Below are 26,241 nucleotides of genomic sequence, written 5' to 3'. Positions count from 1 at the left end.
AAGAAAACTGAATAAATTACATTTATAAATGCAGTTTTCTAAAATCAGGACAGGCAATTATGGGGGGAACAAGTCTGTGCTACTGAGTCTAAGCTAACATTATTCAGAGGTCTCCATAAAAGTGACTGCTTTTATGTTTTTACAAAATTTTACTAGGTGTATAAATAAAACAAAAAGATTTGTAAGTTGAACTGAAACTGAAAAAAAGGTAAGTTGTAAAAACTGGAGACTTTAATAAATTACTTTTAATTTATAACTCAAATAATCCCCTTTTTAAGAATGAAGCAACCTCTGGTCATGAAAAATATCAAGTGAAGGAAAGAATCTGCAGAAGTTATACTGTCAAAATTAAGCACTCTGTAGGAGCTTTACTGAGTTTTCATCACCATTGTTCATGATTTAAACATTTGCTTTAAAACTTGCCAGGCTTGGGGCGCCTGGGTGGCTCAGTCAGTTACACGTACGATTTCGGCTCAGGTCATGATCTCATGGTTCACCAGTTTGAGCTCCACATTGGGCTCTGTGCAGACAGCTCAGAGCCTAGAGCCTGTTTTGGATTCTGTATCTCCCTCTCTCTGCCCCTCCCCTGCTATCTCTCTCTCTCTCTCTCTCTCTCTCTCAGAAATAATGAATAAACTTTAAAAATAAATTAAATAAAATTACTTAAAAAAAAACCCAACAACCTGCCAGGCTCAAATTATTTTGCTATTTTCTAATGGTCATTCTCTTCTGGCCACTTACAATAGCATTTTTGTTTCCTATTTTTTAAAATAATTTTTGAAAAATGTTTATTTATTTACTTTAAGACAGAGAAAGCAGGTATGTGAGCAGGGGAGGGGCAGAAAGACACAGAGAAAATCCCAAGGAGCTCTGCGCTGATAGCCCCAATGAGGGGCTCGATCTCATGAACTGTGAGGTCATGACCTGAGCCGAAATCACAAGTTGGACACCTAACTCACCAAGCTATGCAGGCGTACCTTTTAAAAGCGTACTTTTAATATATTTTTTAAAGAGAAATGTTGGCTCTTCTGTGGGGTGTCTCTGTTAGGCAGAGGCGAGGTGCTGTTCTCTTCAGGCACATTTGCTCGTCTTGCTCATCAACACTTCTGAAAGGGACTGTTTCCACTCCAGCTCAAGAGCAGAGGCTGTGTGCCGTTGCTCAGCAACAGGGCAGAGCTGCCCTCCAGGCACATGTCACTGGAATGTTCTCAAACTCACTCTAATGCCTTGATTTACCTAAAGGTTCCTTGAGAGAAATATCTATGAAGGGTTGTCTGAACTATAATCCCCAGTCCACTCATTCTTTAAGATATTACTAAAATTAACAATGGATGAACACGATAGCCAGAAAAATACATACAGAGAATACTTTCTTTTACATTCCTCTGATCAGAATGGTTTTAAATAATAATACTAGTAATGATAACTGTTGACATTTATTAAGGACTTGAAACGTGCTTAAATGTGACTCTCAATCCTCCTGATGACCTGAAGAAGTATGAATATTTCCATCTTACAGATGAGGAAACGGACAGACAGGTTAAGGAACTTGCCCAAGACGTTAAGTGGCAGCTATGACTGAATCCAGGCTCTTTACTCTGACATCATGCTCTTTGCTTTTACTGAAAGCCACTGTTATACTTACTATGCAGTTGTTGTTGAAGATTTTATATTTTAAGTACCAACCTTACTTTTTGCTTTACCTTTTTTTCCCCCATCCAATTTGCCTTTAAAATAAATTATGTTATTGTATCTTTTGTACCTCTGTGTATAAACAAATTATATTTGGAACACAGAGGAACAGGTATAGATTTAAAAAAGAATAGACGAGAAGGAGTACACATATTGTGATGAGTGCTGAGTAATGTATAGAACTGTAGTTGAATCATTACACTGTACCTAAAACTAATATGACACTGTATTTTGATTATACTTCAATTAAAAAAATAAAAGAATAAACAAACATGAAAACATGCTAATTTATAGATCAATGAAATGACAAGTTAGAACTCAAAAAGAAGATGTTTTACATAGAATCATACAGATCGACACTATCCAACAGAAATATGAAGTATATATATAAATCAAACTTTTCTGGGAGTCATATAAGAAAAAGGTACAATTAATTTTATTTTATTTAACCCAAAATATTCAAAATATTATTATTTCAATATGTAATTGGCATTATAACATTTTAATAAGATATTTCACACTTTTTTTTTCATCCTAAGTCTTTGAAATCCTGCATGCATTTTCTCCTACAATACATTTCAGTATAGACTAGCTACATTTCTAGTGCTCAAAAGCCACATCTGACTGGAGGCTAGCATATTGGACAGCATAGACAGAGATGGATGGGGATCAGAGACTACGGAGTTTGAATCCACCTAATTATTTTTTGGTGGGAAACGAAGCTCCAAGAAATTCAGAGCCTTGCAAAGCAAGGATGAATGCTTGGATTCCGGCACCGTGATTTCCCACAGTTCATACTTTTAAGATGACTGCAAATTCACTTCCACAAAGGAGTGCCATCTCCCTCCCTTGTCATTTTCCCACATGTCTAGCCTTGTTCTAAGATACACGTAATTGCTCACAAGGCTTCCCATCTTCCCATTCAGCAACTCAACTGGGAGCTTCTTCCACAGAGCTCCAAAGCAGGCATCTCCACTGACATCAGTGGCTACTGACACTAGAATTAGGATAGTATTTTATTTTACTCTTTGGTCTGAACAAGCTCTGACAACTACATGCTTCCTGCTTTTGTTATCTGCTATGCTGCCTATTTAAATCCACATTCACTGAGGACATATTGGAAAAGGATAGAACCAAGCCATATTTTTGGAAGGGCTTATTTATTATTATAATTACTTAATCTTATCTATTTGTTTCATGTTGCTCATGTATTTGAGTCATTACGCCTCCACAAGGAATACAATAAAGTAAACTCTTAACTCCTGAAGAAGGAAAAAACTAAGACCAAGAAGGAAAAAACTAAGACCAAGACGGAACTTAGCAAACTGTCTTGCCTCTTTGGAGTCCGACAGCTTCAGGCTATAACTGATTGAATGACCTCATCAGATTTTTACAGCCTAATAATGAAAAGCATAAGAGATAAGATTACAAACTCAATCCATGAATCATTCCCTCATTTTTCTGAGAATGCTGCATAGAGGTGATGAGTTTATTCCCAGTCCTCCATAGCTGGAAGGGGACCCTGTAGCTCACGGTGCTTATCAGCCACCTACCTGCAGGGGCCCCGTGAAACCAACTCAATGCATTAAGCTCCTACAGGGCAGTAACTCTGCTTCCTGCCATATGTTTTAAAAGGTTCTGGGCCCATCATCAATCTCTATAGGAGAACACAGACTGTCATTAGATTTGATTAGCGTTAACCAATTACTGTGACAGCTCAAAAAGTCATTTTTGTGACACAGAAAAAGTCTCTCTTCTTCCTTTGTTCTTTCAGGATTTCAACTCTATGAATTCCTGTCAGTCTTGTCAAAACTTTACTATAGGGGCGCCTGGGTGGCGCAGTCGGTTAAGCGTCCGACTTCAGCCAGGTCACGATCTCGCAGTCCGTGAGTTCGAGCCCCGCGTCAGGCTCTGGGCTGATGGCTCGGAGCCTGGAGCCTGTTTCCGATTCTGTGTCTCCCTCTCTCTCTGCCCCTCCCCCATTCATGCTCTGTCTCTCTCTGTCCCAAAAATAAAATAAAAAACGTTGGAAAAAAAAAAAAAAAAAAAAACTTTACTATAATTACAGATAATTGTACATTTATGATTCTAATTGAAAACGATTTTGTAGCATTGGTATGTGTGTAAATACTTGTGACCACTGAAGCAGAAAGACTCCAGAGTTAATATTTTAAAAACAGAGCTGGCTGGCTGCTGGTGCAAACGCTGGCATTAGCTGTAGGGATAGCCCACCCTTGACTCCCTGGGGTTTGCCTAGAGAAAGGTGAGCACTCACCAACAGAATCAAGATTTGCTTGCTTTTCACTCTGTACAAGGGGGTGATACCCACTGGCCACTATGATGAAATTGAGTCAAACCTTCTCCCCACTACTGGATGCCTCACTTACATCCCTTTTAGGGTGGAGCCTGAAGGTGACAGGTAGTGACTGTCTCAGAAGTCCAGGGACCAAAAGGACTGCAGTGTTACCAGAGAAGTGTCCCAGCTTCTTTCCTGTTGTGTATCTTGGCATCTCTCTCTCCCTGAAATAGTTTCATTATTTATTGTCTTTTTTTTAATCCTGAGTATATTTATAGTTTTCTAAACTTAATTTTAAGGCACATAGTAGACTATTTCATATTTCTTACTCTGAAATCACATGAAGTTAAATTGCTTTTGTGTTGTATCATTGACTTATTTTTCCTGAGACTGGTGTCCTCAATGTAAACAGAGCTTTTTATCCTTTCTCCAGTGCACAACGTTAAAAACAAACAAACAAACAAAACAACAATGGACTAATACAATTAATTTGGGAATTATCTCTTCTCATTCCCCCACCCTACTGTCCCAGAATCCCAGGAAGAAGGTACAATTTCTCACCAAGTTGTATGCCAGGAAAAAGAAAAAAAAAAAAAGAAAGAGTGGAGGACAACCTATAAAACAGGAAAGTGGTCCCCAAGTGATTTTACGATTTTTTATTGTTAGCATTCTGTTTCCTACCTAGTCTACACTAATGAGATGATCCCCAAATTTCATAAAGAAATTTACACATCATTAGATACATAAATAACTGGAGGTGAGGCGTTGTGTTGGAAAGACATCTCAACAGGAAGCACAAGTCCTGTTGCATTAATTGCCCATTGCATAATTGTGGGCAAATCAATTAAATTCTATGAAGGTGAAGTTCTTAATACAGTATGGTATTATTTATTATCTGCCCTCCCAATCTTTTTATAAGGACCAAATAAAGTGATAGATGTAAAACTGCTTTGTAACTTGCAAATAATAATTATACAAAATTGTTATCTTTATTATTAGCTTTAAATACCTATGTGCCAGGTACCATTTTATTTATTTTTTAATTTTTTTAATGTTTATTTTTGAGAGAGACAGAGTGTGAGTGGGAGAGGGGCAGAGAGAGAGGGAGACACAGAATCCCAAGCAGGCTCCAGGCTCTGAGCTGCCAGCACAGAGCCCGACACGGGGCTTTGAACCCACGAACTGTGAGATCATGACCTGAGCCGAAGTTGGATGCTCAACCTACTGTGCCACCCAGGTGCCCCCCCCCCACTTTTTTTTTAATATTTATTTTTGAGAGAGACAGAGTGCAAGTAGGAGAGGGGCGGAGAGAGTTTAAATTTTTTTTTTTAATTTTTTTAAATGTTTATTTATTTTTGAGAAGGGGAGAGACAGAGCACAAGCAGGCGAGGGGCAGAGAGAGAGGGAGACAGTATCGGAAGTAGGCTCCAGGCTCTGAGCTGTCAGCACAGAGCCCCATGCAGGGCTCGAACCCATGAACCGTGAGATCATGACCTGAACCGAAGTCGGGCTCTCAACCGACTGAGCCACCCATGCGCCCCTTAAATTTTTTTTTAATGTTTATTTTTGAGAGAGACAGTGCGAGCAGGAGGGGGACAGAGAGAGAGGCATTTTAAATGCTTTGTATGAAAACTCATTTAATCCTTACACTACAGTAATTAGGTAGCTACTGTTATTTACCCTTACTTCACATGAGGAAGTGGAGGCAAACGGGTTAAATAACTTGTCCAAGATTTTAAAGGTGGTAACTCAAAGAGCTCTTATCCAAACCCAGGCAGTCAAGCTCCAGGCTTTATTGTCTCCTGATACAAATCTGAAGTTAAAAGTTGACAGCATGCAGTATAAAGCTTACTGCTCTACAGGGAAGTCTTTATTGAACAATAAGCAGAGTTGGTAGGGCCTGAAAAAAAATCAACTAAACAGCTAAGTCCAGCAAGAGACGAGGGTTTTTCTTTCATGCATGGGGACAGAACAGTCTTGAAAGTCAACAAGGTTCTTAAATGTAAAATTACCCTTTCAGACTTAACAAAAACAGGACGCTAGTACTGTGGGTAGCCAGGCAAACAACCTGAAATGTGCCCAGTTGACATATCACATTGATGCTGTATTTAGATAAACATTTACTGAAACTGCACATGTGACTGTAATTCTGCAACTAAGCCAGTGGATATTCCCAAAGCCAGTGTAGGCTATAACTGGGGCAAGACAAAAACAAGCTGATTGTACAATTTCTCTTTCATCTCACTTCTTGGTAGATTGCCTCAGCTCATGGATACTGACCACTGATTTTGGTGAACAATGGGAGGGGGCCAGAAAGTGTAGATCACCCACCCATACCTGCTACCTGGAGAAAACCTATTGGCTTCTTTTTCTTTCCATTTCTTTCCCTTGTTGGAATTCCTTCGCAAAGGTGCCCTATAACGACAGCACAAAGTCAGAAAGGGGAAACTGACATTTTTCTCTTTTAATCCTTCCTTCACAGAGGGTTTGTGTGTTACATCATGAAATGCTTACCCCAGATCCACAAACTTGCGCTTAATTTTTCCTCCTTGCACCACCAGTGAACTGGATGCCCTTAGTGATTTGGGATCTTTGGCACCATCTAGGATACACACACATGTGAACAAGACCAATTATTATTATTTTTTTAGGGTATGAGTCAAAAGTCAGTGCATCTCGGAATCTAAGGAGTTTACCCCAATTCCAAAGTATAAAAGAAAATAATGTATGCCTTTTTTTTTTTTTTTTTTTTTTTTAAGCCAGAGGAAACACAGCTATGTTGAGGAACATTCAATTAAGCCAGGAGAGGTCCTGCTGGACAGAAGCCCAACACTCATGACAAAGAGTTTTGGCTTCAGATATATTGGAATGAACAAAGTAAGCAAGAATAAACACTATCAAATAATTCTTTTTTTTTAAGTTTATTTATTTTGAGAGAGAGAGAGAGAGCACACAAGTGGGGGAGAGGCAGAAAGAAAGGGAGAGAGAGAATCCCAAGCAAGCCCTGTGCTGTCAGCACAGAGCCCAACATGGGGCTTGATCTCACTAACCTCGAGATCATGACCTAAGCTGAAATCAAGAGTTAGACGCTTAACCAGATGAGCCACCCAGGCACCCATAATTCTTTACATTCAAAGCAGGGGACTGGCAGGACTTTCCTTTTGTTCCTTCTCTGGCTTCAACTCTGTTTCAAATGTCCAGGCTCTGGGGACACTTGGGTGGCTCAGTTGGTTAAGTGTTGACTCTTGATTTCAGTTTAGGTCATGATCTCACAGTTCATGAGATAGAGTCTCATGTTGGGCTCCATGCTGACAGTACAGAGCCTGCTTGGGATTCTCTCTCTCCCTCTGTCTCTATCCCACCCCACCTCATGCACAAGGGAGCACATGAGCCCTCTCTCTCCTTCTCTCTCTCTCTCTCTCTCTCTCTCTCTCTCTCTCTCTCTCTCTCAAAATAAATAAATAAATAAACTTTAAAAAGAAATAATGCCTGGGCTCTGTGCTTCATACCTTTCCTGCCTTTGGGTTTTGGTGCCTTCTGACAGGAACCCAGACCACTTCCCCCATTTCTCCCAAGCCCAGTACAGAAAGTCAGGCCTGAGAGTCTGGGAGATTCAGGGAGAAAGTGAGAGTCAAAGCCTTCCTTTCTGGTCTCTCCCTTGCTAATGGCCTGTGGCCAGTTCTGGAACTGAGGAGGGCAGATTATGGGGGAGACTTTTTAAGCTGGGGCTCAGCTATAAAACATTTATATCTTTGAAAGGCTTCTCTTAGAAGCTGGGTTGGAGCACTTGGCTGGCCTCCTATGATGAGGAAGATGCCAAAATTTCCTCAGTGTTTGAAGCTGAATGATCTTTGCCTGTTTGAGTTATGCTGGCTCTCAAGGGCAGCAGCTGCTGGGGGATGGGAATACTCAAAATGATGCCAAAAACCAATCAGAGGAGAGGCTTTGAGAATGGCGTTCAATGTCAAATGTAGGAGCTAGATTCCATGGGTGGCATTTATTCCTCCTTAAACATAGTAGATAATTCATAAGGTTCTATCTGTAACTATTTAGCAAAGGATGTTGTTCAGTGTTAAGTTTTAGCACATCTAGTCATCTGACATGACTAACAAAGGGTGTTTTAAATTTGATGCATATTGGTGTGTGAAACTACTCTTTCCTAATTGTCTGTTGGTCTCTGTCTCTATCTTTGTAAAATTAAAAATATTCCAGCAATTTTCTGGTATGGAGTATAGACAGAAAAGTGCTCCTACAGAAGTGTTTAATTAACCTTGCTAATTAATTTTGCTTATAATTGTATTTCAGGAGAAATTTCTAAACACACACACAAAACATGAAGTGCACACACAGTTTTTATTTAGGAGTCTACATTCAAAGCTCTTAAAGAAGCACAAGATGTTTACAAACTCTCAAGATTTTTAGCAATGAGCTCTTCATATTTTTAATGATCCTTAGATTATAATAATTCCTTGGAATGTACTTAATGGAACAGAAGAGTCAGAGATATGTCCATATCAAAATCCACTTCTTGTCTCAAATATTTATTATGAATATTTGCATCATCACCCAGGGTAACGGAATTAAATAGCCACAGATGTGAGATATACACATAAAGAAACTCCACGGTCATGGCACAAATACCTTCTGAGGTGATTTTGCTAATGGACATAGAATTTTTAAAAAGTAGGATTTCGATTTTCTTAATAGAAGCCAAAGGAAAAAAAAAAAAGGTGCCAGATTCCTTCAGATCAATCCTAAGGCGACTCTTAATGGCTAGGACTGTGCAAAGTTTAAAAGGAGACTGCCTAATTATTTTCTGAATTAGAGGTAGCTGGGAGATGTTTTAACGAGTAGTGAGAGGACCAGATGAGACGATGTACATGGAAACACTCTGTAACCTTATTAGTGTTGCAGTTATTTGGGCATCTTGGGACTAAAAGCCTGATTCTGCCCATTACAGAGCCTGCTGCTAGGCAACCTCATGTCATTATCTCACACATTTGCCAAACTGTGTTCCAAGGAACACTTAAATGAAGGCTTTCACAAGGCTGAAGAGGCAAGATTAAGTAATAATGCACTTCCCTGTTTTAAATCAATCAAATACATCTTTAATGCATATTAGGACTTCCAGTCTACATAAAAACCAACACTGGATTGGCTGGATTTCAGGAAAAGAAAAAAAAAAAAGCAATTTTGTTTTTGTTTATTGATTCAGGTTTATGTAAAATTTCCATCAGGCTTTTTGAAATCTCTCCAATACTACCTTCAAGAGCAATCGGAAGTCTGAGCCCTCAGGTTGGGCACGGCAGCTTTTCACTTTGGCAACCTGGCCTTCATTCTTAAAGGTAGTAAATGATCTCCCCATGGCTACATGCTAAGGCCTTTCTTTCTTGTCTTGTGCTGCATTCTCCTTCCTCTCACTGGAGTCAGAGTCCTGACTCCCTCTTCCTTTCCTCTGGGGACTCCCAAAGCTGCTCCTCCCGACCAGCTTCTCTCCTGACCTTCTTTATTAAAAAAAAAAAAAAAAAAAAAGTTCATTGTCTTCCTCCCATAATATTTCTGATTCCTTATTTTCTATTGATGACAGGGCCATATGTTCTGAGGCTAGAAACCCTGTGATCAGTTTTGTCCTCCTCACTTTCTTCCCCTGTGTCTGGGCAACTTACACTTCAGGGGTTCTTGCATGGCCCTTTTCTGCCATTGTCTATTGTTCCTCTTTAGAGGTTATCCCTCCCAGGGTCTCCTGACTCATCTTGCCCACACCTAATGTCTTTTCCTTTTTGTCCCTCTGTTCAAACATCTGTGGTTGCCTAGTAATATAGAGAGGTATCTACAGCACTTAAATCCTACAGCTAATGACTTAACCTTCCTGTTCAATTTAATTGCAATCATCTACACTGCATAAACAAACTGCTTCAGGCAGGCTGGGGCAGCCCCATTCCTTTCAAGCCATCTCCTGTGTGCCTGTTCTGCTAATGCCACTGCCCTGCCTTATCTGCCTTCCTTTCCCATCCTTCCCCTCACCCCACCCAAATAGTTCAATGCTCACTCTAATTGTACATTCCTTGTCATGTCTTATTTACCAATCTCAGCTAGATGTAACCTGGCCCCTCCTCTCACCAGTGATAAAATTTATAATTTCTACATGTATAAGAGCCTAATGCATTATATCAATAATAAATGAATCCTGTAAAGATTTTGCAAAGCCAGGTTCTACTTGCCAGGACATTAATTCAGCCAACTTTTTTTTTAAGTTTATTTTATTTTTTCTTTTTTTGGGGGGGGGGAGGAGGGACGGATAGAGACAGAGAATTCTAAGCAGGCTCTGTACTGTCAGTGTGGAGCCCCCGAACCATGAGATCATGACCTGAGCCAAAAGCAAGAGTTGGACACCTCACATACTGAACCACCCAGGCACCCCAATTCAGCAAATATTTTTGAAGGCATGTTCTGTGTCAGGCAATATGCTAACAGCCCTATATACATTTTGAATAATAACCTCTAGAAATCACAAGTAGAAAACTGATAGTGCTTAATTTATTCTTTTTAACCTTATCTGAACAAAAGTCCATTGTTACAGAAGTTTAGAGACCAAAATGTTATTAGGCTACTCAAAGAATGAGCATGAAGAAAATATTTTCATGCTTTCTACTGTCATATAACTTGTTTTACAAATCTCTGCAAATAATCTTATACTTCCTCTTGCTTTAACTGAAGTGGGGATAGATGTTTATCATTTATCTAGTTACAATGGGGACTCTCTATACCCTATTTTCCACTGAGGTCCCTCAAATACAGCAAAGTGATGATTTGTGAATGTGGTGTTGACATAATTTAGAAAACATCCAACTTCAATTAGTTGTTCAATAATTCCAGCACGTTGTTAGCCTTGAAACTGTAGCGAAATACAGCTGCAACTTAATTATTACCTTGCAGTAAATTAATAGACCAAAAATAATGGCATATTACTTTAAAAAAAATCTAGCTAAATGGCAACCAGAGACTAAGATATTTTCAGAGTTTATACAGCAATGATGAGTAGAAGCACATAAAGGCCCAGACCAGGGGCCAGTATGCTTTTTCTGTAAAGAGCCAGATAGCAAATATTTTAGGTTTTGGGCTATACAGTCTCTGTCACAAATGCTCAACTCTGCTTATTGTAGCATCAGAGTAGACAGTATATAGCCAAATGAGTATGGCTGTGTTCCAACAAGACTTTATTTATAAAAACAGGTGGGGACCAGATTTGGTTTGATAACCTGCATTGGTTATCTGGAGAGGCATGCCTGTTAATTTATTCAAGAAACTTATGAAGCATCAATTATATGCCACACTCTTTGCTGGGGGCCAAGAACACAAAGATGAAAAAGATGAATGAGAAAACTGGCTCATCCTTGACAACTAGATTACTTATCATACACAAAGTGATAGAAGCACAGGTAACAGTGTGAAAATTTCTGTGGGATCAGAGAGAAGTGAATAATTCACTGTGCCCGGAAATGGGGAGAGTATACTAAGAGTCCACTAAAGGAGGTGAGATTTAATCTGGGTTTGAAGAAGAACACAATTTCTCAGGATTAGAGAGTTACATAAGAATGTAGACCTGAGGTCTTGCCGAACCTCATTCTAGTTCTTTTTCTGATGAGCCAATGAGTTGTAAGAACCTCACATGTGAACACACACACACACACACACACACACACACACACACACACACGGAGGGAAATTGGGTTAACCATACCTAAATAGATTAGTCTTATATTGCAAGGGACTTAAGAATTTTACAGAATGTTATTCCTCAAATTGGATTTTGAGGACAACAAAGGTAGATCCCACTCTGATAATCCACATTGTATCAGCCCCTGCAATGCCATAACATTTTAATGATACTGAGGTCCGTTTCTTGGGAAGTGGGGAGGGAAAGTCCTGGAGGGACACAAAAATGCTTAAGTAACAGTGGCGCTACGGTGAAATAGGCCATTCATCAGTCAGCCCAGTCTAATGAGCATATTCCGTATACACATCCAGTTAACTTTACTCTCATTTTATGCTCACTGAGCAACTTTCTGATTTATGAACCTACCAAGCAGGGGAGAGAGAACAGAACATATGAATAATGTTGGTTATTATGTCAGCTGTACCTCCCAAAGTAAATCAGAAAATTAGTATTCTGGTCTAGAAATAAGTGTTTTCTAAGCTAGAACAGCGAGAATCAGTCACTCTGAACTTGATTAAATCTGAATGTGTTATTAAGTTTCTGGACTTAGAACGCTGAAGACTAGACCTTTGACTTTCAAGGTACCAACTGGTAATAGGCTGAGAGTCAGCTGACTGATGGCCTCTTTGACATCTTTCCAGGTATAACAGAGCCTGAGAGGGGAAGGCAGGAGAGAATAGGGCCTTCCCAGTCACCGAAGGTGGCGATTGTGGGGTGTCAGAGACAGGATCTGTCATAACACAAACTAACAATAAGATCGCTATCTCTCTATCTCTATCTTTATCTCTATCTCTATCTCTATCTCGTCTGCAAACTCCTTGAGGGAAAAGATGGAATCTTGTTAATTATTGTATATTCAGCCGTTAGCACAATGCCTGACACAGAGTAGCTGCTCAATAGCTATTTGTTTAATAAACACATAAATGAATGGATGAATGTCAATGAACACAGAAGGTTGGAAATTTTTTATCAGGGGAACAAAAAAATCTGACTCACCGCTTTTATCTGCTCATAGTATCTAACAGTGGTTATTGTACTAGTAACTATTTATAAAATTACTACTTTATCAAAGTTCAATGAACTGCTTCTTCCTTGTTACGCAGAAGCACCTTCAGCTCAGGAAGGCTTCGGGGGAAGCCCAAGTACTTGGCCTCTGGAGAAGAAGCTACCCACCTCCCATCTTGTTTCCTGAGCTGAGAGCTTAATCCCAAAGAAGAGAGAGCAGCAGACCAGGGAGGCATTCGGGAAAGGATGGAATTCTCACATTTTAATCCTACATTACTGCTAGTGGACTGTGGAGCACAATCTAAATCCATGTTCTCCTCCTCCCATCTGAAAGGAAACATCTGCTGAGTTCAAAGAATCATAATAAATTAGAAATAAGAGAGAGAAATAATCTAAATAATATTTAGCCACAAAAAAATTTAGGAGTCATATTTCATGTGTGAGTGATCCATACTCCCTGACTATAATGTAAGTTCTTACAGATAACCAGTGATGTCTGATATACAGTAGACCAAAAGTATTAACCTATTGCTCCAAAATATATGCGTCTGCTGTTTTGTCTTCTTATGGTCTTCAATAACCATGGTTATTGGTCATATGGTCTATATGCAGTTTTCTAAAGAGATGGTATTGCCACAAGTGTGTATCTGTAAAAGTGCCATTATAATCCACAGTTTAAGTTAATTAGTGAGAGTTTTTGAAGTCTTTAATTATTTTGAAAGTAGGCCAAAATCACCATGCAAGCCCTCCACCAACTTGAGAACTACCTTTGATGATGAATTAGCAGGATCGACCTATTTTCTTTTGCCTCTACTGGTATTTTTTTACTTTCTAAGTACTCCATTTTTTTACCCCAAAACTTCTAGAAGAGCTGTGCTTAGGACTAGTCTGTGGAAGATAATTCTAGCAATCGATAGGTTCAGGAAAGGAAACCAAGGAGGAAAATATCAGGAATAAAGCTCTGGTGCTTACCAAGAGTTGTAACAGATTGAGCCTCCCAAATCAAATGTATTTCTATGTTCATGATGTATTTTTAGAAAGATTACAATTTTTGATTTGGGAGAGACAGATGAGTATGCACTTTTCAAAAACGTGGTGATGTACAATGATACCTGCAATGTATCCCACACCACGGCTGACATTGGTTGGTGGAATTCTTTAAAAGTTTTGGCAATCCGATGGGTATTTAATTTAAATGATCATTTCTCTGATCATCTTTTTCTATAAGTCATGTGAATTTTCTCTTCAAGAAACTATTTCTTTTGCCTATTTTTGAACTTTCAAGAACTCTTTGAAGGTAACTGTGTATTAACGTCTATCAATTAACTTTCTATATGGGATCTTTTATTATGCATATTGACTACTGTAACCAAGAATATTTATAATATAGTTGTGGAGTATAAAGAAAAACCAATTAAAAAACACTCATTTCATTTATTCCCCCCTGCCACCTAGTTTATACTTATGAATTATGTCCTTCAGTTCCTGGACACTCCCCGCCAATTAACTGACTTTGTCATTCCCACTTATAACCTCCACATTTTGTTAATATCTCTAAGTAATCCACTAATTTTTTTTAGCATTATAGAAATAAAATCATAGGTATTCTGTAATACCTATGGTATTAGGTCCCTTGCAATATAAGACCTTGCAATATAATACCTATGGTATTTGGTTTATCCTCTCAATGTCTTGTTCCAGAGATTCAGCCCTGGTATTATGTTTCAGTGTGGTTTATTCAAATTTTCCTTGCTGCACAGATTCATCATATGAATATACTATAGTTCATTTAACTTTTGTTACTAGTGATTATTCCAGTACTTAACCAGTTTTCAGGTTTTCTCAGGTTTTGTTATCACACAGTAGGGCTGCTCTGAATACTCTTGTACATGATTCTTAGTAGGCAAGTGTAGGCTATATAAACCCTGGCTGGGTCATAGGGCATGCACATTTTCAACTTTACTAGGTAAATGCCAAATGGTTTCCAAAGAGCTTGCCTCAGTTTACATTCCACCAGCACTATTTAGTCTCTGGTTGTTTCACATATTTTCCAGTATTTGGTAACATCAGACTTTTAATATTTATGGCAAACTGGTGGGTATAAAATGGTATCTCATCTGGTTTATTTCATACTTTCCTGATTACTAATACCACTGAACAACTTTCATACATATCTTGGCCTTTTGGTTTTCATTTTCTAAGAAATGCCTGTTCAGGACATTATATATTTTCTCTTGTGTTATTTCTTTCTTAGTGATTTATACAAGTTATTTATATAATCTAGATACTACTTCTACATTAGTTACACAGGGAGCAAATATCTTCTCCAATTTTGTGGGATTCTTTGTTATGTCTTTGAGAAATAGAAGTTCCTAATTTTACTATCATCTGATGTTATTAATCTTTTATATATGTTCCCCCCCTCCCTTTGTATATTGTTTAAGAAATCTTTCCCTACCCTTAAGTCACAAAAATATTCCATACAGTTTTTTTTAAAGTTTTATAGTTTGGGGGCACCTGCATGGCTCAGTTGCCATGTGTCCGACGTCTTGATCTTGGCTCAGGTCACGATCTCATGGTTCGTGGGTTCGAACTCCATGCTGGGTGCTGCACTGACAGTGCAGATCCTGTTGGGATTCTTTGTCTCCCTCTGTCTCTGCCTCTCCCTGCTCTCTCTCTCTCAAAAATAAATCAACATTTTAAAAATCTCTTTAATAGTTTTAAAGTTTGCCATTTTCCACTTATTTTCCAGTTAAGTCTTAAATCCACCTTGAATGAATTTTTTTGCAAGGTATGAGATGAGGGGGTCTAATATAATTTTTAAAAATATGGATAACCAATTGTCCCAGAAAAACTCATTAAAAACTCTATTCTTTCTCCACTGATCCACCCTTTTTTATGCAGTTTTCATAAAATAACTTCATATATATCTGAAATGTGTATCTGTGTGTAATCTGCTTCTATGCTCTTTATTCTATTCTTGAATCTGTTTGTAAACCTCTGTACAAATAATATGCATAATTAATCCTGTGGCTTTTTAATAATTCCAGGTATCAGGTAAGCCAGGATCTTCCACTTCATTCTTCTTCAAGAGTCTCAGGTATTCTGGCCTTTTTTCCTTTCTTATAAATTTAGGATCAGCTTATCACGTTCCACAAAATGTCTACTGTTCTAAATCTTTATATCAGTATAGACAAAAATGACCTATCTTTCTGCCACTCAATTTTTTTTTCAAAAGATAAAAAGTTTTTAGAGTGGATAAATGTATATCCACCATATATCCTCCAATCTCCATTTACTACACATTGCTTTATCAGATAGCCTCTAGTCATCCATTAATCCATTAATTTTCAAATGCATTTCAAGGTAAGTTGAACACACTTCAACCTTACACACATCAAGGTGCTGATTTTGTATATTTATTTTATATCTGGCCACTTAATCTTCTAGATGCATATTCATATAATCTTCAAATAAAGATACTTTTATTTTCTCTGTTGCAATTTTATACTGATTATTTGATGTTCTGTTCTTCCTGCAACTAGAAAATTCTCAAAAACAGACTTGAAAATCGTGATGATGGTTGGCACTCATGTCTTATTCCTAACTTTTGTGCAAATGATTTAAGATTCACTCTTTAGTGACTGATCACTGGTAAGTAACCAATCATATTCAGAAATGTTTTTCTAATTCCATTTTTACTGTAACAAGTTTTTACTGAAAATGTCTGACGAATTACATCAAATTCTTCTCAACTTCTATTAATGTTATAACACTTTACCTTTCCTTTGTTGTATGATGATTTACAGTTAGATCTTCTAATGTTTAAATATTCTTACATTTTCAGAATCAATGCTACCTGATTGTGGAAATATAATTAACTTGCACTCCTATATTCAATTGATTAGCATCATATTTAAAATGAATCAACATGCATAAGATTTCCTTTCTCCACACAGTCTTTACTGGTTTTTAGGACTCCAGCTATTTAAATAAATGAAAAACACCCTACCTGGAATAACATAGCATCAAATAGAGCCTACGTATTTTTTTTTTATAGGTTAAGTAGAATTCAGTTATAAAACCACCTGGGTCTGGTGACTTTCTAAATGGAAACTTTTGTGAAAACATATTTCATATTTCTGTGACTATTAGTTTATCCAAGTTTTCTTCTTAGACCAATTGGAATAGACCAATTTTGTAGGAAACTCCATTTCCTCTAGATTTTTCTTTAAAAAAAATTTTTTTAATGTTTATTTATTTTTGAGAGAGAGACAGAGCATGAGCGGGGTAGGGGCAGAGAGAGAGGGAGACACAGAACCCAAAACAGCTCCAGGCTCTGAGCTGTCAGCACAGAGCCCTACGTAGGGCTAGAACCTGCAAACCTTGAGATCATGACCTCAGCTGAAGTCAGGCACTGAACCAACTGAGCCACCCAGGTGCCCCTCTCTAGATTTTTAAATGTACTGAGTTTGCATACTACCTTTAAAAAATAATTTTTAAAATCTTTGTATCTCCTTTCTTTTTTCCAATGCTATTTTGTTTGTCTGTCTATATTTTTCTTAATGTGTCATTCCAAAGGACTATTTACCTTTAGCTGGAATAATTTACACTTGTACTATATTTTTGTGGGGAGAGGGGGGGTTAAGAATAGGCTTTTCATTTCAATAAAAGTTAAATTCTGCTTATATCTTTTACCCTCTCCTTTCTTTTTCTGTTTTTTGGTTGCTCTGTTCCTATTATTTTGAATATTTATTTTATTTATTTTCAGTCTTTATTTTTAATAATAAAGGAGTTTAAAGCTATACATTTTTCTCTGAATACAATATACTCTGACTACCAATTCAACTTTCGAAAATGTACTCTACAGAAATAAAAGCATCAGTATACAAGAATATACGGGTGCTTGTTATAACTTTTTTTTACAGTGGTAAGCAAACAAGTAAATATACAAAAAGAAATCTTCCAGAATACAGCCTAAATGTCCATCAATATTAAAATGGTTGCCTCAGTTATATTATAGGCTCACTACAGAAAATTCTCTTGTCATTTAAATTTGTGTATGTTGCACTAGGCTGATGTTCTGAAAATACTATTATATGTAAAATAAAACTGCAGTCATGTGACTTGTATGATTCATTTTTGTGAACAAAAGCATACAAAACAAAATGCAAACATACCAAAAAGTGCTTTTGTTTTTATATCTACATACACACACACACACACACACACACACACACACACACACACATATATACATAATATATACTTATGTGTATTTCTGATGTGAAAGATAATATGACCAAATTTACTTGGTTACTGTAAAGGGGCACATCAGACACAGTAGGAAAAGAATGAACCTATTCTTTATACATCTGTGCATCATGTAACTTGTTTAACGAGAATTCATTACTTCTACTTCTATAAATTAAAACAACAAACGTCTATTGGTATGACTGAAATTTTGGTGTTAATTCTAGGAGCCTATTTTAAAATTTAATTGATTAATCGCCCTCCATTATACCTTTCCTGTCATAATTTTTGCAATATAAATCACTACTGTGGAGATTTCTTCTAAATAAAAACCAATTAATGGCTTAAAACCTATAACTGCTTTCAGCTTCATATATCTATGTACATATGTATATGTGTATGTATATATATTTTTATATGTGTTACATATATATTTTTACATATATATTACATACACATATATTTTTTTCCAGTGTATGTTAATGTTTATTGAAACTCCAGGCTGCTATTCTACAAAATCTCTATTAGGCTTCCTGAAGAATTTCCTTCAATAATAAACTTATGGAGAGCTGTAGAAGTAAAAACACTAACCAGGCAGGAAAAAAAAAAAAAAAGTAAGTAAATAAATAAACAAATAGGAGAGCCATGTGCTCTTATCCCACAACAGCAATATTAATTATTAGCTGTAAGAAGACAAAGGGTTTATGACTATGAGAAAAAAAGCCATCCTTATACTGCACAAATCAAGGTGTTAGTTAAGTCAGACAAAAGCAAAAACAACAAAAAAATCAACAGTACCTTTCTCTTGTGATATTTGCTTGGCTGTGGCTTGATGGTGGCAAGGAGATTCTTCCGTATCATGATCAGATTTTGAAGGAGAGGAGAGTGAAGTGTCTCCCCACGTAGAGGAGGAAGGCTCCTGTTCTGGGTGCAGCGGTCCTCCTTGAAATTCAGTTATGTGGTCAGACGAGAAGGGCACATTGCCTGCCACTGGAGTGAGGGATGGAGCACCAGAATCTGATTCTGGAGAAGTTCTCAAACCCTTGGGCAGAAGTGATTTGGTAATGTGCGTGTGGTTATAGAAACTGTTTGAAGGCTGTTGGTATAAGAGATTATAAAGGAGGTTATGCCGCTGAACATCAGCTCCATGTAATACTTACTTTGAAATCAGACCAAACATTTTTAGTAAATTCCTTGAAAACCAATGTTTGTTGGTTGGTTTACAGATGAGACTGCATAGTTTACAACAATTCATCACATTACCATTGTGGCTAACACAGATCCTGAGACATACAGAAACAGTTACTTGTACATTATTTCCCACTAGGTGAAACCAACAGCTGAATATAAAAGCACCATCACGAATATGACAAAATGGGTAATGCCCTTGGGGTAGTTCATTGAATGAGTACAGACAGAATTTGAATTACAACAATATAACGAGTTGAGTAAGAATTTAGGAGACAAAGCAGTGAACTATTCCAGCTGTTTCCATCTAGGGCATAGAATCTGGTTGCAGAAAAATCATTACCTTCAATAAGCTGTAGGAACAAGGATACAGCTCAGCACTGCAAAGTCAGAAATTGGTCAAAGGTGCTCACCTTTCGTTCCAGACTGTCTTCCCCATCTGTTGAACTGACACTATCATAGAGTCGTGTCCTAGAGGGCCTCTGGCGTCTGTTCTTCACAGAGAGCTGGGCTCGGGTTTTCAGTGCTTTTGAATCCAGGCGCTCTGTTTCAGGGACTGCCTCATTCAAGTCTAAGAGAATAATATTGCAAAATAACCAGTGAGGGGAACTTTGGACAGGATTGACAAAGAGACCACAGACGCTGATAACAAAATCTCAAGGTAATCAGTAATACTAGGCAAGATATAGGTGACAACCATGCCGGCCTGATACCCTGCAGGTAAGAAATAAATCAGTGAGGTATTGGAGAAATGTACAAAGCATAATGGAAGAAACAAACACCAAAGATGACCAAGGCAACCAAAAGATCTAACATCCAAAGAGCCAGCATGATCCTCTGTGGGCCAACTCACCACCTCTAATCTTGCTGCCTGGAGTCCAAGTCAGGACTCAAAGTTACCATCTTTTTAAATTTTTAAAAATTTTTTTAATGTTTATTTATTTTTGAAAGAAAGAGAGGACAGAGCATGAACAGGGGAGGGGCAGCGAGGGAGCGAGACAGAATCTGAAACAGGCTGCCATCACAGAGCCCAACGCAGGGCCCGAACTCACAAACCGTGAGATCATGACCTTAGCCAAAGTAGGACGCCCAACCGACTGAGCCACCCAGGTGCCCTTCAAAGTCACCATTATAAAGGGGAGGAGGAAATGTCACCCATCCATCGATCTATGTAGGCACTGGCTGAGGAAAAACTCTTCTCTGGTTGAATTTATCTGGAATGTTATTGCTCCTTAGAAATAATGTAGTTTGCTCATCCATCCTTTTTTATCTTTTTAGAGTGGCAGTCATTAAATGAAGTCATAATGTTCACAGAATTAATAATTAAGTGCTTCTGGATTTAAACTATTAAAAATAAAGCAAATAACTGAGTTGTAGAAAATTAATATGTACTGGAATTAATGGAATAACACAGTTTCTTACAGTAGCATTACCTGAGGCAACTCCTTTTCATAGTACTAGCATGAAGGTGTACTCTAAATATATTATAAGACCAAAACAAGGAAGCATCTCAGGATATACCTCTCTTACATGTGGAATTTAGCATCTAGCATATGGTTCTAACAAATAATATTAAACCTATTTTTCCTAGGAGATACATCCTTTGAATGACAATATTTACAGAAGGTTCTGACTTTTCATTTCCTGTATTTGAAAGAAAAGTGAATATTCAGAAAAGTCAGATCATTCAGGTATATATAAAGGACAGCTAAATATTTTCTAATTAGTAGTCTATTGTTTACATGTCAATGAAGAAAAAATAATCTCCTTGATCACTTTAATTTCTTGCTTTCAATAGAATCTAAACTTGCAGCTGCTGATTAAGAGTTCATTAGTTGTGATAATTGGGAGATAATCAACCTTACAAGCTCTTGTTTACATATAAAACATGGAAACACCACCCAGATGAAAGCAACAATATAATTAGATATATTGGCGTACAAGCACGTTTCACAGTTTATCTATCTCATATTTGGACTGTACCTTCTATGACAACAAAGCACAGTCACACACACCAGCTCATGTGTTCTTCACAACAGCCCTACACAAAAGAGCAGCCGAGGATGTTTATTTTGTCCTCTCCTGTAGTTGAGAGACCTTGAGTAACTTGCCCTCTTCTGCGTGGCTAGTTGATGGATGAGCAGCCAAGATTTTTCTAGTTTTTTGACCCCCAGGCTACTACCCTGTGCCCTCCAAATTCAGCTAGTGTTGAACAAGCTACGAGAAAAAGATTTTATTTAATGTTCAGTGTTTTGGGATTGTAAAATCACATAAAACATGACTAATCTAGGAAATTCATTTCTCCAATTGGCTACATATGAAATATTATTATTAATCTTCCACATATGTGTTAAGAAAGCATAAAAAGGAGGACCTGTTGAAAGCTAAGGAAAAAATCATTTCTCAGATGATTTATTTGGTTGGTTTAATAATAGCTTTAGTTACTTGGTGACAAGAAGACCCAAGGAGGAAGCTCATTCTAAATGTAAAATGGCTGTAAAATGGCTCCCTCTGCAATAGAATCCTGGCCCGGGAACACCCAACATAGCACCCACCATCTAGGACTGCAATAGCTGCCCCATCGGTAGGTACTGAACAAAGAAAGTAAGGGAACATGAAAGCTACTTAGCAGGGTTTAGAGTGTAGAGAATTTATTCTGGGGCTTCTGGCTCCTTTACTATTCAGCAATTTGCCTGGTACTGGTATCAGACAACTCCCAGATAGCAATCTGGAATATCTGCTTTAATGTCAGCACTGACTAGGTGCAAACTATTGGAATTACATCTGTTAAAGTTAGCTGGAAAAACCGTGCCTTATGTCCATTATCCAAGTGGCCAACAAACACCTGCATCCAATTAATTTTTGAGGACCTGAAAACAAAGGTCTTGGGGTCACTTTATAACAGTGATTCATGAATTACAAATCAGCAATTTATATTTCATTCTAAGCACACATTTTTTTGAAGTAAAGAATCAGAAAAAATGGGACGGAATGGAGAACTTTCACTTCAATAGCTTTTATGCCAGCAGAAAGCTGGAGAGAAAGTGGTCGAGAGGAAGCAACTACTAAAGACATCACTAACATCCCCCTTAAGAGTATTAGAAGAGGTATGTGGAACAGAAGGAAAATGTGTACAGGACTTATGTGGCTGGGTAACTAGAAGCTAGCTTTGGCTACCATGTCATATAAGAACCAGAATATTACAACTCAGAAGAAACTTAGGGATTCTAGCCCAGTCTTCTTTCCCAGATCAGAAATCCAGGTTCAAAGGTTACTAACTTGTTTACTAACTGCATCACACAATTAATCTGTGGAAGAGACTGGATAGAGCTCAGTCCTCAGAAGCCTCTCCTCCTTCTGGAAGGTCACTTTCCAGTCTGAAAGTAAACTTCAGAAGTAATCTTTTGCCTTCATCGAATTGTTTAGTCTTGCTTTATGTTCCAAACAAAAATATAAGTCAGGGGCTAACTCTGCGAATTTCCATAAGTATATAATATTGAAGGAAGAAAAAAACCCTGAGGGATTTTATTTGGCTTTGTATATATCCAAGGAATAAAATTCTTACATCAAAAAATTAGCTGTCAGTTTTGCGGATGGCGCCGTGGCCAAAGAAATCCAACTGGTTCAACGTTTTCTAAGTTACACGCTCCTGAATGCAAGGGCTTAGGTGGCTGCATTCTCTCGCGGTTTTTCACTCTCTGCAGAGACCTTAATCAATAACGTAACACTGCTTTTATAATGCCAAGACCCTGGGTCCTTCCTCTACCTCCTCTCTCTAATCTATCGAGTTCTACTGTCCATAAGAATCAGAGGAAAATTTCCTTTTCATCTCTCTTTTTCTCTCTATTCTTTTTTCAGATCCTCTAGTCTCTTAAAAAAAATAGCCTATCTCTGACTCAAATGCAGCTAGAAATACAAAAAAAGAGCAAACTCAAATGGATTAATAAATATAGACAAATACAGACAAGATACGAAGAGGTTAACCATAAAGCTTGGGTAGGACTCCACCTGAATATACCTGCATTTTAAGACTAGTTTCAATATTGCTTCAAATTGGATTCTTTAAAAAGATTTAATGGATTTGATTATGATTTTAGCAGCTGTTATGAAAAATGTTCTGTGAAATTAGGATGTTATATATCATATTACACAGTGATTGGTTCCCTACAGTAATGCCATGAGTCATTCAGTTTTTTTCACTAGATTGACGTTATTTTTGACGTAAATGGAATGCTGCCCACAGATCAGATATAGATGGCAAGAGAAGGAGGGGAACGGAGCAGCCCGATGATAGGGTCTGCTCTGCAGTCTTACGTGCATTCTTCTCCTCAAAAAAAGAGCTACCTTTGACTATCACACATAACGCTATTATCAGCTACAACGCTGAACATCATGAAACACTTGGTGGCATTTTAAAACTTGAATGGTATATGCATATCACTCACAGTCACTGCAAGATCGTAAAAGATGGGCCCATGGGGCTTGGGGTTGATCCATACTGCATTCAGAGGTAGGTTTATGTGTCTCAGGTGCTGTGCAACAGTTACCATGAGAGTGATCTGGAGTTAGTCTTCTTTGAACAGAATCCAGAACCGTGGCTCTCTGGCACCGAATTGGGCAATTTCCCTAACCTCTCTGTCCCTCAGAATCCCAAAGTGCAAAATGGGCATGATAATAACATAACAATAATAATTGCGTTGTTATGAGAACTAAACGCATTAATAGATATGCCAGTGCTTGGAAGAGGGACTGCTACATAAACACTCAATAAATGTATTTTACTGGCGTGGAAAGGCTAGCAAGATATTCTTACATGACTAAAGCAAGTTGTAGAACAATATGTACATTCATATTAAGTACTTTAAACAGAACAACATAAAATAATTTTCCAATGGTAAATATATGCATATGATTTAACAGAAAAAGAAGTGTTAAAATACACTTCATACTGATGATGGTGGTTACCTCCAAAGAAGGTGTCAGATTTGGAGAGCCTGGTCAATACGTAATTTAATCTTATTTGTAAATGTTAAAATGTTTGGTATCATATGTATTTTTTGCATTTATATATTACTTACACATTTAAAATTAGTAAAAAAAACACACATTCATTTTTTATAGACATCTTAATTCCATTCTAATTTTTTTTAAGTTTATTTGTTTATTTTGAGAGAGGGCAAGAGAATGTGAGTGGGCTAGGGGCAGAGAGAGGAGGCAGAGAGAATCCCAAGCAGGCTCCCTGTTGTCAACACAGAGCCCGATATGGGGCTCAAACTCATCAATGGTGAGACCATGACCTGAGCCAAATTCAAGAGTTGGACAACCTAACTGACTGAGCCACCCAGGTGCCCCATCTTCATTCCATTCTAATCTGAGAGCTCTAGTGTTTCAGGACCTAATATTCCCAAATGTTGTTATTAGCCCAGGAAACTGTCAAAATCCGGGTGATTATCAGCCTGCCCTGTGTGAGAAGGCTGGTCTTTCATGACATGTATGGAGACTGTTTGCCTGCATTGCTCCTTTACTAACTGCCAGATGATTTGGCCAGATGAAGACCCTGTGGCTTAGCTTCCAGTTGCTACTTTGTTTTAGTATTGCACAGGGGAAGATGTATTGAATCGGATATGGTAATTTGAGACCAAGTTACAAGACCAACTTCATCTCTTATGACAGCACTTTACTTAAGAACCCACCCATGGCCAACTCTCACCCCGGACTCTATTAATTTAGTTGCTTTCCTTATAGTTGCCTAAAAGTTGATAAATTTTACACCCCAAGTACTATTTATGAATTTTAGGAAGCTGATTTCTTCCAGTTTCAGAACAAGTAGGAGAAGATTAACGCTGTTTCTTAATCTATTAAGTAGGTCCGAGTTTACTGTTGTATCAACTGTACATTTCATTTGCTGATGTTTGAAAAATATTAAAGAATTACTTTTTTAGACAGGTCATCTGTATGACCTTTGAAACATAATAACTGAGTTATCTGTTTTAGTTTAATGCTTCTCCAGTGCAATCTGATATCCAACTTTACCTTCTTCAGCTTATAGTTAACTTAGTTAGCTCCCTGTTCTCAAGAGGGCAGAGAAGAAGTCTAAATTCTGTTGCCCCTGACTCCTTAGTAATGCCACTAGACTGCCCATAGAGATAGTGGCTATAATTCAGAAAAACAAAACAAAACAAAGCAAAAAAAAAAAAAAAAAAAGCACCACCACCAACTATGTGAGATAACCTAAATCCCATCAAATATCATCTGCAACTCTTATAAGAGTCATTGATTCCGAGACTACGAAAGGATCCAGAATTTATATTTAGGTAACAAGAAAAGTCATTCCTTTACTGTCTTAGGATTCCTTTACTGTCAAACATCTTTAGAATCCAACAGAAAAGTACTGAAATTCAAAGAATTGTAAAATTTAATCAAATGGGCAAACTGGTTGGAACTGAGGCCTTCTGTGAGTAGAACCATGAGGTCATGTGCATTAAGCTGGGTCTAGGAAGGTGGGACATGTAAATGTCCTCTTCTTGAAATTATAGCATCTTTGACATAGCAACAATAAACAAGCTTCTGTGTTCTCACAGGGTGGCCTACAAAAATCTAACCGGTTTTCTCAGTCAAAAATCTCTGGATATACTTAGTAATCCCAAGCATGCTACATAGGCAACACCTCCCCCCAATTATATATCATGATATAATAGTTTCCTTGATTAGTGTAAGAATTCAGATCTTATGCCTTTGGTAGGAAATAACCTCAATTACTTGAAATGACAGTTGTTGGCTTCCTTAATGGGAAAGTATCTTTCAACTACAGGAAGACTAATTGCGTACAGCATTAGAAGGTTTAAGAAAACTCAAAGGTTATGCTACTTGTAAGCATAATGTAACAGATGCATGAGAATTTAAGTACTTGCAAAGACTCTCAGTCACTAAGAACAGTAGTTAAAAAGGAAATCAAATGTAACAAATTTGTAAATGCAATTTAAAATGTTTATAGGTGTTTAATTAGATAAGTTTATAAACAGAACTAAATATTATTCAAAGATCCCTTAGTGATTTGCAAACCAAATTTAAAAACTTAAAGAACTAGATT

At 37.6% G+C, this 26,241-nt stretch overlaps 1 protein-coding gene across 17 annotated transcripts in view; it reads right to left on the bottom strand.

The window, feature by feature from the left end:
- PPP1R9A (protein phosphatase 1 regulatory subunit 9A) overlaps positions 1-26,241 on the bottom strand; it is a 328,575-nt gene that overhangs the window by 18,042 nt on the left and 284,292 nt on the right. For 11 of the 17 annotated variants that reach the window (XM_060632500.3, XM_060632499.3, XM_060632498.3 and 8 more), the window contains 4 exons: positions 19,565-19,722; positions 18,762-19,059; positions 6,503-6,590; positions 6,326-6,403 (listed from right to left, as the gene is read on the bottom strand). In XM_060632500.3, the coding sequence (XP_060488483.3) occupies positions 6,326-6,403; positions 6,503-6,590; positions 18,762-19,059; positions 19,565-19,722 (622 nt within the window). The remainder of the gene's footprint in view (positions 1-6,325; positions 6,404-6,502; positions 6,591-18,761; positions 19,060-19,564; positions 19,723-26,241) is intronic. The other 6 variants (XR_014137296.1, XR_014137295.1, XM_081795035.1 and 3 more) reach the window with 2 other exon arrangements.

The sequence above is a fragment of the Panthera onca genome, chromosome A2 (assembly GCF_046562875.1).
Source record: "Panthera onca isolate mPanOnc1 chromosome A2, mPanOnc1 haplotype 2, whole genome shotgun sequence".
NCBI classification, from domain to species: domain Eukaryota; kingdom Metazoa; phylum Chordata; class Mammalia; order Carnivora; family Felidae; genus Panthera; species Panthera onca.
This window is presented reverse-complemented; position numbering and strand designations above follow the sequence as displayed.